Below are 15,636 nucleotides of genomic sequence, written 5' to 3'. Positions count from 1 at the left end.
TGCTAGATTTTACTGGAGCTGTGACTAGGCCTCTACAATTTCGGTGAATAATGATTAAATTCAAGAAAATATTGTTCAATCCTACATGGTTACTTGACCCAGCATTTAGTTGGTGCGCGGAAGTGCCGGGCGATAAATTTAATTTTTTTTTGTAAATTATGCAAGACTGTTGTTTCCCTCAGTAATATGGACAAACAAGCTCTTTCAAGCCTCATGAAAGGCCAAAAACCCCAACGTGCAAATAATGCAGTGAATTCTTCAAAGTCAGTTGGTATTTTTTTCAAATCAGTTACTGCTGTGTCTAAAGTTACCACAAGCAAATTCGATGGACAAGCCTCTAATGAACAATTTCATTCGTCAGGTAACGTCAAATCATCTCAAAGCTCATAATAGTGATTTGCCTAGCAGATCCCAGTCTGTGAGTTCTCGAGGTTTTGAACAATATTTCAAGGAAAGACAGTGTTACAAAATCAAAAATTTTGTGGTGTTTGAATGCCATTATGCAGCATTCTTCTCTTAGGTCTGCTGCCAATAGTGTATCTTTATTCAAAATAATGTTTCTAGATAGTGAAATAGCTGCAGGAATGCAATTACAGAAAACCAAATTAGCATACACAATTGTGTCGGCGGGCCTTGCTCCTTACTTTCAAAAGGAAATGTTAAATAATGTTGTTGACTGTCATCATATTTTTGTTGCTTTTGATGAAAGTTTAAACAAAGTTGCTCAAATGCAACAAATGGATATTTATGTCAGATTCTGGGACAAGGAAAAGTAAGCTGTTGCTACACGATATTACAACTCTGCATTTCTGGGTCACTCAACTGCAAATGATTTGTTACTTTCATTTAAGAAATCTCTGAAAGATATTAATCTGAAAATCTGAATTTTTCTGGAAAAATTTTCATTTTTGTCTGGAAAACCTGGAAAAGTCAGGGAATTTTTCTATCCTGGTTTGCTGGACACCCTGTCTCTTCCACTGGACTGTTTATAAAGTGAAGTGAAAAGTTAATGTGGTTTTCATTTCTTATTACAACAACAATTTCGGCAATAAAGGTTAATTATTCTTGCATTTTAAAAATCTGATTACTAGTATAATTTGAAGTATTTATTCTTTTATTATTACAATTAAAATGATTCAATTTTATTCATAAAAGTATGCAATCATTTCATCAATGTTTTGTCATGACGTCACGTTAAAACTATCGTCCGTAAACCGTTTTTACAGACAACCAATTTTTTGCAGGTAGTTATGGACGCACCCGATAGATAGCGTCACATCTCGCGTGAGTTTCAGTTATCCGCTGTAAGTGGTAGCACTTGTGCATCTCCCTGGTTGTTCCGTGTGCTTGCAGTGGCGAGGCACGGGTCGGGCTGGCACGTGGGCTCGGCGGAGATCGTCGGCTCCTACAAGGCCTTCTCGCGGGAGAAGGTTGTGGCCGGCCTGGGCGCCTACGTCGGCCTGGAACACGTCAACGTCACCCTCACAGGTGAGCGGGGCCGCTCTGGGGTCGCCCTGTGGCTTCAGGGCTTGTCATTCCTGAGGATTCCGGCATGCCCGGCCCTGTAACAGTGCCGACACTGTCATTTTTTTTTAAAATGTAAAAATGAAAAAAAAATTAAGAAAAAACTGTATCACAGGAGTACTGGATTCAGATTCTTACCCGGGCGTTTATGCTTTGTGTTGTCCCAGTACCTCCAATTCTTAAAGTTATTTGTAAACCTTTCCCTGAATATCTTTCCAGCAACAAAATAAAAGATTGTTTATTTTTTCCGATTATCCTTACCTTGGTTAGAAATAAAATTATGCGTGAATAAAATGAATAACTCTCACGCACTCTCTCATACACACTTACTATCACATCCTCTCACACTCCAGCACTCTCACACATTCACACTAACACACTCCCTCACACATTCTCAGAACTCTCGCACTCTCTCACACTCTTACAATCACTCAAAATCTCTCACACATTCACACAAACTCACTCTCTCACGCACTTTCTCACGCATACTTACTATCACACTCTAGCACTCTCACACACTCTCACACTAACACACTCTCTCACACATTCTCACACACTCTCACACTCTTACAATCACTCAAAATCTCTCACACTAGAACACTCCCGCACATTCTCACACTCTCTCACACATTCTCACATATGATTACACACTCTCAAACTCTCTCACACACCTACACATACAATTTTATTTTCCTAATATAACTAAAAACCTAGAGTATTCGGGAGGAGTCAGAGTTGTGCGCTTTGTGCGGGGATTGGCCAGCCATTACCAACTGCCATATCACGAAACTAGGTTTATAACCATACTAAGCTGGGCCCAGGTAAAACCCTGGGCATATACATGCGGGATGCAAGGGAATGCACTGATTGCGCAGGAGTGTACAGGATTCAAAGAATGGCAACACCGCCTCGGGTCCCGAGCAGTCCCGAACACAACCGAAGTTCACCGCTTGCTCGTGCGACTACTTCGCGGTAAAAAAAAAAATTATCAGTTTGCGATAGTTAATGATTTCTTCATGATTTGACAACAGTTAAAATAACAATGATGAAGATCCTACAAAGAACTAAATTAGGTTCTGATTACCTGGACGCGCGCAAACGTAGACTCGGGAGGGTGGGAGAGGAAAACAGTTTTTTTACGAGAATTTAAGTTCTTTAACAATGATTTTTCTCTTTATATATGTAACACGCTTAACAACTACAGCCTTTATTTTTATTTTCAATCGCGTACTCGTGCAAAACTCAAATTCATCATATAAAATGTAGGGGAGGAGAAGAAATTAGAACCAAAATTTTGCGAGAATTAACACACCTAACCTAAAATTTACTAAGGGGAAAAAGAAGTCCGAAAATGAACGAACACAGATAATACGGGTATCTGACTTGGGGTCAATGAATAGTCACCCACTCTTGGTGACAGGTCTAATCATTCGCTTCCCACCATAATAAAAATAATAATAACAACTCTCTTTAACTGATTCATGCAATGTGGAATTTTGTTTCAACCTAACTTCTTAGACATACGCCATTGTTGTTTGGCACTGTTTGTCATGGAAACTGTTTTTTTTTTTTTTTTTTTTACCCCATAGGTAGGGACCGGAAAAATTCGCGAGTTCATTTCTCGATAGGCTATAATACAAATAGTTATACCTCAATGCAGCCTCTGTTATTGGCTCACAACTCACCTGGATGACTCTGGGCCAATGAGAAACACCCAACCAAAGCTGTATCGAATCACAGGCTGCTACGTTGGGACGTCTCACAAGACAGCAGCCAATGAGTGGGTCACATTTGACCGAGTGTACGTAGAACTATGGAGTTCATCCTACAGGTCATTGAACCCGCGAATTTTTCCGGTCCATACACATAGGAAACTGTGTTGTTGTTGTTGTGTTGTCCATAATATATGGTTGTCTTCATCTCTGTGTTCTTATATTTTCTGCGTTGACCAAGTTTTCTTGTCTGCATTCGTCTGTTCTCATGTTGAAACTACACGTACAACACAAAACTCGGATGCAACATTTAAAGTAAAAATTCTCTAAAACAGTGCCGACCGTGATAAATGTACGCAAATTGTATTTTCAACTATATTTCTGGACACGAATATTAAATAGTTTCAGCACCCGCCGCTAGAATTCGCTGCCGGAGCAGATACGTCGACTGTCGAATCATGTGATTAACAGACCGGAATTTTAAACTATATATTGAAAAGGCGCCGATAAAGGCGAAAAAGACTTGAAAAAAAAACAATAAATACAGGCTTTGGGTCTGATTTTCGACCAGTAATATTATTAAAATACTGCCCATCTCATTAAAATTCATTAAACAGTTAATACTATAAAGTTTTCCTTTTGTACGTGTAAACTCTAGTTCGCGCCAACCGCCACAGATAGCAGCACCGTGGTTGTTACATATTTCCGTTTCATTCGCGAAATCGTTGACCAAATTCCGTATAGCGGGAGCTTGGATGTTGATTGCACTCCAAAAAATATTGCAATGCCAAGGCGATCCTATCCGATACCATGTGTTGGTCAGAGAAGCGATAGTACCCACACGAGGAAACATAAATAAGCAATGTTCACAGCAACCTCCAACGCAATCAACGACTGTGAAGAAAAAAAACTCTTCACAAATCCGTGACGTCGCTTCTAACGAGACTAAAGGCTATAGGAAGCGGTACGAAAAAAAAATAATTGTAGTGTAAAAAATACTATGCCAGATACTCTGCAATTTGGATCGTGGGCGTTCGTGGCTTCTGCGTTGAAGACATACCCGGTGGAAATAATGGAAGTACCCGACGTTTCGGTATGTCTTGTTGCAGCCATCTTTAAAGGAATTAACAATAGTAAGAGCTATTCCCCTTTAGTTCCCCCCTTTCCCAACAAGCCGTTAATCTGCAGAACGATCCCTGTTCGGTTAGTCGCACTTGCAGATGGCTGCTACAAGACAAGACGATACGTCGAAGATACAAATATTTTCCCGCACTCAACCAAAGAAGTAGTCAGATATTAAAAAGGTTATTCATGACCTGTGAGCCAGTCATTGATTCAATTAGGCCAAAAATAATCCCACGGAAAAAAAACAGTATAGTTCGCAGGTTTGTAACGATGTTAGGACTGGAAAAACAAATCCCCCCCCCCCCTTTTTTCTACCAAGGAAGGGAGTAGGTGGATAACAAGACTCGAGGTTGTAATCAAAGCCTGTTCCGTGTGATGAAAGGTCACGTTCTGCCCGCAGTAAACAGAAAAAAATTAATAATGGTTCTTCCGTCTTTCCACACTCGCTGGCCCTGCGTCCATTGCGTCAGACGTTTGCTCGTTTGCATGCGGGCGCGGGTGGGTGGGAACTCCATTCGCTGTGAAATTGCAGTAATTTTGAGCGTCTGTGGAATAGTTGATGTAGCGGCCATCCTCTTGCAAGAAATTTCTTTGCCATTAGCTCTGCACCATTAAGCCAATTATTCTGTTGACTTATAATAACGTTCACCTTGAGTTTATGATGGCCACATAGTAGTAAGTCCGAGCATCTGAGTTCACCTATTTAACTTTGAACACATATCCACAAGAATAATCTTGGTGTACTACCAATATTAGAAAAAACCTGTTAAATCTAGAGAAAAGCATTCTTAAGTCTTTAACGTTTTTGACGTCACAACGTCTAATAAATCGATTAACGCCGGCTGCACGCACGAAAAATGATGACTCATTGTCCCGTTACGCACATTGTCCCGTTAAGCTCATTGTACGCTGGTGCCGCATCTATCTCTCTTCCACTCGATTGGAACAACCATCGGTTTGACTTTTTCGAGGCACATTAAACTTGAAACACTCTCATTCGTTTCCTACTTTTCCTATCATCGCCCTATCCTTAACGGAATAACACAGATTGAAAGAAGTTAAAAAGCAAACATATGTGAAAGTTATAGTTAAAATAATCTCTTCCTAAAAGTAATAAACATATTTGAATTAATAAGTGAAAATAAAAGTAAATTTATCAATAAGATTTAATTTCACTCCTTCTTTGTATCCATACAAAATAGTGATAATTCAATAAAAATTAATCAATTTTATTTATAAAAGTATGCAATAATTTCATCAATGTTTTGTTATGACGTCACGTTAAAATATCGTCCGTAAACCGACTTTACAGACAACCAATTTTTTTTTGTGAACATTGGTTACAACGAAACTTAGTTTGGTTAAATTTTAATCCAGGGCAGTGTCTACGGAGACGTAGTTATCTGAAATTAAGGAGAGCTCATTGTGTAATTGAAGTAAATTACTCGTTGAAAAGTCTGAAAAAACTTTCGCAAATTCTAGCAGTAATTAACAATAATTTAATGACGTGTAACAGTTTTGCTTTAATAATATGAATCACTTAGCCCTTATCCACATTATTTTTAATAACCCTGACCATAGTGTTTTTACTGACTAGCGTTTTGATCTGCCATCCCGGTGCATTCACTGTTTCCGAACAGTAAGGATGTGTCCTTCAAAGATGCAACCCTAACAAAAGGATACTTTAATATCAAAGCTAAATTCAGTTTGGAACTAGCCATGAAAGGATATCGGAATCATTTTGAATCTTATCGCAACCTGGCGTACAAACAATAATACAGTTTTGCGGTAGTTTTTTTTTGACGTGACAACGTCTAATAAATCGATGAACGGCGGTTGCACGCTCGAAAAGTGTCCCGTTACGCACATTGTCCCGTTACGCTCATGGTTACGTTACGCTGTGTTCCGTTACGCTGTCGGCGAGTGCAGTTATGTTACAATTGACTAAAAAATTATGGTGATTCATATAATTGATGATAGATATTTGATTACAATATATTTGTATGAAAACTTGTTATATTTAATTATATTTAAACAAACAATAATACAGTTTTTCGGTAGTCTTTTTTTTGACGTGACAACGTCTAATAAATCGATGAACGGCGGTTGCACCCACGAAAAAGTGTCCCGTTACGCGCATTGTCCCGTTACGCTAATTGTACGCTTGCGCCTCATATATCTCTCGTCCACTCGACTGTTTATAAAGTGAAGTGAAAAGTTAATGTGGTTTTCATTGCTTATTACAACAACAATTTCGGCAATAAAGGTTAATTATTCTTGCATTTTAAAGATCTGATTACTAGTATAATTCAAGTATTTATTCTTTTATTATTAAAATAAAAATGATTCAATTTTATTCATAAAAGTATGCAATCATTTCATCAATGTTTTGTTATGACGTTGTCACGTTAAACTATCGTCCGTAAACCGACATTACAGACAACCAATTTTTGTTTTGTTTTAAAAGGTTCGTGATGTTTTTTGTGTGAGTTTCATTACTGAATTTCATATTGGTCAACTAAATTAATAATATTTTTTTATTAAGGAATACAACTTACCTATATGTACATAATCAGGCCTTTTTAGAGAGTGGCCCATTGGTCCATAACGAGGTCATGTATTTTGGTGGGTTACACGTGATTGGATAAACACTTCCTCTTCTTGTTTACAATTGGCTGGCTCAAGTCAACCCTTATCACGAGACAGTTGGTAGTCATTTCCTCGCGGGCGCTTACAGGCCAGGAGCCCGTCAGTACATAATGCGGTTGACGACAAGGTATTGGAAGGCTTGGAAGATAATATTCAAGCTTGTACGTGCCAGTCGGGATGGACGGTGGATGGAATATCCCGGACGGCGGGCGAGTGACGTGGACGGGACTTGTCCGCAGCGCTGCCCGGCGCGGCTAACAGCAGCAGCGGGGGCAGCAGCGGGGGCGGAGAGGACATCAGGTTCAACGAGCGGTTCTCGTGGCGCGGGCCGCGCGAGATGGGCCGCTGCTACAAGGACTCGCTGGTGCGCGGGCTGCCCTTCCCCATCCTGACCGTGGCCGAGTACTTCAGCCTGGCGCAGGAGGGCTTCTCCTGGGGCGGCCAGTACCGCGCCGCCGGCTACTACGCCTCCATCATCCTCTGGTGAGTCCCGCCCGCGACTCGCAAACACACGACTTAGAAACACACAGTGTAGAAACACACAACTTAGAAACAGACAACTTAGAAACACACAACTTAGAAACACACAACTTGGAAACACACAATGTAGAAACGCAAACTTGGAAACACACGGCTTAGAATCACACGACTTGGAAACACACAACTTAGAAACACACATCGTAGAAACACACAACCTAGAAACACACAACTTAGAAACACACAGCGTAGAAACACACAGCGTAGAAGCACACAGCGTAGAAACACACATCGTAGAAACACACAACTTAGAAACACACAACTTAGAAACACACATCGTAGAAACACACATCGTAGAAACACACAACTTAGAAACACACAGTGTAGAAACACACACCATAGGAACACACAACTTGGAAACACACAACTTGGAAACACACAACTTAGAAACACACAACGTAGAAACACACAACTTGGAAACACACGACTTGGAAACACACAACTTAGAAACACACGACTTGGAAACACACAATGTAGAAACGCAAACTTAGAAACACACAACTTAGAAACACACAGGATAGAATCTTCCAAGTTTTGTCTGATTTAAGTTGTGTCTTTTCTATGTTATGTGGTTCAGCGTTGTGTGTTTCTAAGTTATGTCAGTTCTAAGTTGTGATTTTATAAGTTTTGATAGTTCTAAGTTATGAGTTTCTACGTTACGACGTTTCTAAGTTGTGTGGTTCTGTGTTGCGTGTTTTTAAGTTACGTGTTTCTAATTTATGACAGTTTTAAGTTGTGTGTTTCTAAGTTTTGATAGTTCTAAGTTATGACTTTCTAAGTAACGACGTTTCTAAATTGTGTGATTCCTCGTTTTGTGTTTCTAAGTTATGATCGTTCTAACTTATGACAGTTCTAAGTTACGTGGATTTAATTTCGAGTTGTATAAGTTGTGACTGTTCTAAGTTGTGTGTTTCTAAGGTACGTGTGGCTCCCAGTCACCCCGCACGTCCACGCTCGTGTATTGTCCGCGGACCGCATTGCGCTGCTCGCCGTTCACCTGCACGAGTCTCGGGCCAGTGAGAGACAAATCACAGGCAACCCAATTGAGACGGCGCACAAGTCAGCAGCCAATTAACCGCCGTTCTTTTTTTTCCCGAGTGTACCTAGACCCCGAAGCTAATCGATGCCTCGTATTTTTTTCCAGTCTCTACTAATATCATGCAGAGTATTAGTATTGTAACAACTAAACTCCAAAATTACGGGGCCTATTAAAAAAACGCTTAATGGGACAATGAGTCATCCTTTTTCGTGCGTGCAGCCGGCGTTCATCATTTATTAGACGTTGTCGCGTCAAAAAGTAATTAATAAATTATAAAGACGGTTCAAAGTTTTGTGCAATGATGCTGCATTTTCTAGGATTTTTGCCGTAAAAAATGTATCGATGGATCTGAAACGTCCACTAGAATGCGTTCGAACTAGTTTCTAGCCTCGCGCAGGGCACCGTTTATTAAAATGGTTGCTGATTTGTCTCCTTACTGGAATTCGGTTTGGACTCGTTCTGGAATAAGTTCCACGAGTTAGGTTACGGTCGTATCCCAACAAGGCCTTTTCAATTTGGCTGAACTCCCACTGCCTACAATTGTACTTTATTCTGGTCTCATTCACATGCTATTCATACCTACTTAGAGCAATACTTAATACTCGTTAAACTATCAAGTGTTTAAATTTAGTGCAGTATTTACCATGTTAATGATTTAACATTTAAAATTAGAACGACTCCATACCTCCCTTTCCCATTTATAGAGACCGGAAAAATTCGCGGATTCCTTTCGCGATAGGCTAGAATCCAAAAATGTTTGCCTTTTTACCGCATCAGTGATTGGGCAACAGTTTATCTGAATGACACTCGGCCAATGAAAAACCTTTAACAATTGAAGTATCGAATCACTAGCGTCCCAGTTAACAGGTATCACGAGTCAGTAGCCAATGAGCAGATTTCATTTTCCCGCATGCATAGAGGATGATGGAGTATATCCTACAGGTCATTGAAATCGCGAATTTTACCGGTCTCTACCCATTTAGATGGATTTTTTTTTGCTATGATAAAGGTTAATGCTTATACGCTTATATCACTGTTAAATAATACTTGCATCATGATGGTTTTGCGTATGGCTTAGGTGTTATTGCACTAATTTGACTTTGACGAGTCTCATGCATATAACAACATATATGTGACACATGTTAGGTTACTACCCTTGACCACACACCTTTCTCAGACATTTATTTCCCGCTAATTGGTTACAAACCTATACAGTAATTTTTTTTTGTAAATGGAACTGAAATATTTATGTAAAATCTATACTAATATTATAAAGCTGAAGAGTTTGTTTGTTTGAACGCGCTAATCTCAGGAACCACTGGTCCGATTTGAAAAATTATTTCAGTGTTGGATAGTGCATTTATCGAGGAAGGCTATAGGCTATATTATATTATCAATAACATTAGGGATCCTTACTAAAAGTCCAATTGAGAATAAAATGCGTTGGAGGGGGTTAGATACAACATGCAGTACACGTACAAAGTGTGTGTTGACAATGCCGCAGGCGCTAGAAGTTTATTTCCTATTGCCTATTAACATTGTTGCCACGCACTAGATGCCTTATCATTCTTAATTTTCCCATACAAGAAAAAAAATACCCTTGTGATATTAACAACGAAGCAATCAGTACCCTCATAAGAGTTCAATTAGTATTTAAATACTTTTTATCACTTTAAATCGCAAACCTAAACTATTGTTTTTTTTTCCTCTCTCTGTGTTTAATTTGTTTTTATTGCCCTTTTTTTCAAGTATATATATATTACAGACTTGAAATTTCACAGTAATGTTCCTTATGTTACGCAGGATACCATTTTCCGAAAATTAGATCCCATGGGTGGTTAAAACCAGGCAACAGTGGGTACTTTGTCTGCATGAGAACAGGATTTTGCATTTTTCGTGCCTTCTGCGTCTCCATGGCAACGGGCATCGCGCGGCAGTGGCGTACCCACAAGGAGGGGCATGTATAATGAGCGGCGCAAGAGTGATCTGCCTGTAGACTGCCGTAGTGAAGTACGGGTACATCAGTTGTACGTTGCGTGCACGAGTCGGGAAACCATCGGTGCTATTCATTTTCTCTCCGGTACATTATACAGAATAGTAATAAATTTTCAGTGAATTTTTTTTATTTACCATTTCTGTAAATGGGAGATGTGGCTTAATTTTTTTCCATTAGTATAGCCGTGCGAAGCCGGGTCGGGCAGTTAGTAACAAATATTTGTAAATGTGTACATATACATGAAAACATCTGTATCACAACAAAATAGTGTTTGCCGTAATAATGGGTTCAGAGCCTTACACAGGCATTTATGCTTTGTAATGTCCCAGTACCTCCAACAGTTAAAGTTATTTGAAAACCATTGCATTATTAACTTTTCAGTATTAATAAGCTTAATAAAACAATATGAAGTCTAATTATTGATTATTAGATCTATGGTTTAAAAAAATTATGTTCGGATGAAATATTAATTAAAATATAAAATTATGCGCTAATTTGCGTAATAAATGCTCAGTATTGTCTCGGAAAACGTATTTCACACATATGCAAAACTAACCATAGTCGTGTGTTGTACAAAGCTACAATATAATTCTTGTGCTATTACGAGATATCTTGGCAAATGGTTTCCAAAGAATCTTTGTGTAAAACAACAGAATTTTCTTTTCTTTGTGCGAGTATCGTCAGGTGACATTCGCGCATTACTACTCAAGACTATTTACCTGCAAACTTGGGTTTTTTTTCCCATGGTTTTTACGGTTTTCCTAAGTTCTTTCAGTCCAGTTGAACAAAGACTTAGAACCAAAGCGGCTATCATTCAAACAAATGTCAGTTGCTTAAGCAGTGATATCCAGTCTAAGGCCATACGTTACTGCTAGGTGGTTTTTTTTCACTTTTATAGTTGTCAGAGTGATTTCATTTTATTATTTATAAATTTTTCCCAAAAAAAATTCTACCCATACCCTATAGTTTTTTTTTGCAAACAAATTTAATTAGATGTCTAAACCCAGTAATACTTTTGTCAAATGTAGAGTATCATACAAAGCATTAGTTATATTTTTGTTAGACACGTGTTGTAGAATTTAGATCCAATAATCATATTGCAACACAGCTGGAAAATGTCGCGGTTAGCACCAGCTCGTTCCAAGACGAGGAGTTCCGAGCGACGTGTCTTGTTTCCTTTGCTCACTACTGCCGGTTGACGGCAGTGTTATTTGCTTAAGAGCGGTAACAATAATATCATGTCTTTCTCAAACGACCAAAATTACTCAAACGACCAAAATTATAAGTATGTTTCCAGTCCATGTTGGGTCATTGTTTTTGGGCTCCAGACGTTGACATTATAAAAACGATTTGCTATCAATTTTAAAGTTCTGACTGTCAACCTTTATGATGGCAGCTGCAATGACTGCCGAAACGTCGCGAGACGATTACCTGACACGGCCCACACCCAGAAGCCGAGAAAATGTTTTTAAAATACTCGAATATTAGAAAGGTCGTTATAATTTTTTTTACGGTCTTTCTGCTGTCTCTGGTAACGTGAATGTAGTCACTGACCTACGTGCATCAGGCAACCAAAAGACCAAAACAAGGGAGGCGAAGGACACAAAGCTTTAGGAATGACATCTTGTGTGGGTCTAAACAGCTGATCACCAAGGAGTTTTTAAAGTATTTGCGATGTCTGGATTTGACTACTTTACCCGACTGAAGACAAAGTGTTGGGTCAAGAAAGAGAAGGAAGGAACACGAGAGCAGGTGAAGGAACAGAGCTGCAGCGAGGCAGAAGTCGGGAAGGAATGGTTTTACGGGAAAGACAAGCTGGAAAAAGAAAAGAGACACCAGGTGGCAGTGGAATCGGTGCCCTCGTAAGTTGCCACGGCAAGTACAAGCAACCGTCCTGTCGCAGGGACGTGCGAGGGATTCCACAAGGTTCGACCAGCAAAGTTTATCTTAACAACCACCGCCGTTTCTTATTCGAGGTCGCAACAAAGGAAAAGGAATGTATACACGTTTTAATTCGATTGCCAAAGCTTATCTGGACCTGCAGGCACGGCGTTGTAACCAGACGTATAAGTTATTCTGGATAAGGCCAACAGAATGGTGTGTGAACACCATCCAACCAGGCGAAAGCGACCAACAAAAGGCCAAATCAACCAAAGCATGTACCATCCATCTCATGCTTGGTTGATAATAACAAAGTAGTGCGCCTAGTTCACCCTCACGGGTTCAGTTCTAGGAGGAGGAGGATACGCAAATCTGAATACGTTTTCCGATTGAAATAATTACCACAGGTCTACAAATTGTAATAACATTTACTAAATCCACCCCAAGTTATCCTACTCATAATAAAAAAAAAATATTTTTTCCCCTGCTAATTAAGACGGAATGAACTGTATCTTATTAAATAAACGTAACCAAATTTACAACTTTGCAGTAGTTACTTACATTTATACCGAAAATATAAGTACCTATCCATCACAAGACACAGAGCTACAATAAATAATTTCATAACTGCCTTGAATTATAGGCCAGGCCGGGCTTTTGCCCGGAGATAACTCGTCTCTGGGTAACGTCCGCTGGAATGCGTGCGCTGGAACGGTTGCCCTGGAGCCGGGTCGCGGGTGTGTGTCCCGTGCTGGAGGGGACCAAGTTGCGACATCCCCGCGGCCGCCGCGGTCCAGCGGAGACGACGCCGCTGGACCCGATGTGAAGTCACCCGTGACCGCCGCGGTCCGGCGTCGTGACTCCCGCCGTCCGCGCGGTGAGAGGGGACGACTTTCCCGTCTCCCGAGACCCGGGGCTGTCTGCCCTGCGCTGGTTCCCCGGGCCCTGTGCGGTCCCGTGCCGTGTAGCATAGACACCTGAACAATTCGCGGGTTCAATGACCTCCAGGATAGACTCCACTATCCTCTACACACTCGGGCAAATGCCACCTGTACATTGGCTGTTGACTTGCGAGTCGTCTCGACTGGGTGGGCCTGTGATTCGACACTTCCACGAGTGAGGGCATCTAATTGGCCCTCAGTCCTCCAGATTAACCGGGAACCAATGGCAGAAGCAGAACTAAAGTATAATTATTTGAATTGAAACATGTCACGAAATGAATCCGCGAATTTTTCAGGTCTCTACGTATAGTATAGAGACCTGAACAATTCGCGGGTTCATTTCGCGTTGTGCCAAAATTCAAATAATTATGCCTGAGTGCTGCTTCTGTCATTGCTTCACTGTTAATCTGGAGGACTGAGGGCCAATTAGAGACCCTCACTCGTAGAAGTGTCGAATCACAGGCCCACCCAGTCGAGACGACTCACGAGTCGGCAGCCAACGGACAGTTGGCATTTTCCCGAGTGTGTAGAGGATATTGGAGTCTGTCCTGGAGGTCATTGAACCCGCGAATTTTTCCGGTCCCTACGTATAGACGCCAAGTTGGTAGTAGTACGGGAAGAATCCAAGAAATATTGAATGGTGTCCCGTTGAGGTTTCCTCCAAGTTCCTGGATTCCGATTGGGTAGGACTCGTACTTGGTGGTGGTGCTTCGATCGCTTGTAGCAGGCTTCAAGGGTTCCCTAGCCCGATGCGGAGTCGACGTGGTGAGCGACGACACAGCTCCGGTACTAGCCTGGACAGCTGGCAGGGGTTGGATAGGCCTCCACCGGACCACGCGTTCACTGGGTGATTGAGGGGTCCCAGTGTAATGTAGGCGCCAGCAGTGCTGAGGACACAGCCAACTGTCTGGTGAGGCAGGGGGCCGAGGTGGTGACTATGCTGGGATGGTGGCCTCTGGTCTGGTCATGACTGAAGCTCTTTAACACCTTCTCCGATCAAAAGTGGGAGCTATACCTTACACAGTTCTGTCTTCGTTTACTAGCTCTGGAATGTTCAGATACAGAACTGGTGGTCGACTCCTTAAACTACCCTGTAAGGCCGCGGATTCGGGAGGGAAGACAGAAGGATGAACCGGCCTCCGGGTAGGAAAACAACTGTCTGACCTGCGGGTCTCCAGTTCGCAGACCTAACAGGGGCTGTTACTACGTCGGCTTGCGGGCTGACAGGACTGGAAGAGCCCCAAAGCGCCGTGGATGATCTAGGCAGTAGTAACGGGGTGGCCAATCTTTAGATTCCTTTCGCGATAGGCTAGAATCCAAAAACGTTTGCCTTTTTACCGCATCAGTGATTGGGCCACAACTTATCTGAATGACACTCGGCCAATGAATACCCTTTAACAAAAGAAAGTATCGAATCACTAGCGTCTTAGTTAACAGGTGTCACGAGTCAGTAAACCAATGAGCAGATGTCATTTTCCCGCGTGCGTAGAGGATCATGGAGTCTATCCTACAGGTCATTAAAATCGCGAATTTTTCCGGTCTCTGCCAATCTTTGACTGGGGGATTCTCCCTGAGGTTTTCTCAAAGAGTCCAGGCCACGTGGTGTTGGTCCCGTTCTTGGTGTGTGGACGCTCGTAGCTCTACGAACCCGCCCCAGGAGTACCCACTCCGAGACGGACGGACACTGCTCTGACACTAGCATGCAACTTGGAAATTTTAACGTCACTGCAAGTAATAATGCAAATTTGGCAGGACACCATCCATTGGTATCTCAGGAGTGAGAATTCCGTGTCGTCCAAGTGAAAGGGTTGGAGGTCTTCCAACACACGTGGTGGCCAATGAACAGTTTGATATATCCCGAGTACGTCTACCGTAGTTATCATGTAAGCTTCGTAATGGCAGTATCTCTACCTAAAACGTAGAGAACAGGAAATATCACAAATTCATTTCGTGTCCGTCCACAATTCACAGTCGTATGAACACTCACATCAGTTTTGCTTCTTCATTTTCTGTATGTAGTCTTCGTGATAAGAAAGTACCAGTAATGCCTATTTTTTTACCATTTCTCATGCGTGTGGGTGTTTTACTCAGGAAGTGTCGCCTTACTATCGGTAACAATCAAGCAGCTTTCTAGAATTAGGAAATATATTAGCAGATATTCCTAAGGATTTAACATAAAGTTGCGTGTTCAATGACCTGATAACCTCTGAAGGTAACTTCCACAATCCTCTA

At 41.3% G+C, this 15,636-nt stretch overlaps 1 protein-coding gene across 1 annotated transcript in view; it reads left to right on the top strand.

Moving 5' to 3' along the window:
• The window catches only part of LOC134538792 (dual oxidase maturation factor 1-like), a 112,793-nt gene that overhangs the window by 56,918 nt on the left and 40,239 nt on the right, over positions 1-15,636 (top strand). Inside the window, exons 3-4 of the mRNA XM_063380284.1 lie at positions 1,354-1,488; positions 7,250-7,493. Of these exons, the coding sequence (XP_063236354.1) occupies positions 1,354-1,488; positions 7,250-7,493 (379 nt within the window). The remainder of the gene's footprint in view (positions 1-1,353; positions 1,489-7,249; positions 7,494-15,636) is intronic.

This window comes from Bacillus rossius, chromosome 14 (genome assembly GCF_032445375.1).
Source record: "Bacillus rossius redtenbacheri isolate Brsri chromosome 14, Brsri_v3, whole genome shotgun sequence".
Taxonomy (NCBI): Eukaryota; Metazoa; Arthropoda; class Insecta; order Phasmatodea; family Bacillidae; genus Bacillus; species Bacillus rossius.
This window is presented reverse-complemented; position numbering and strand designations above follow the sequence as displayed.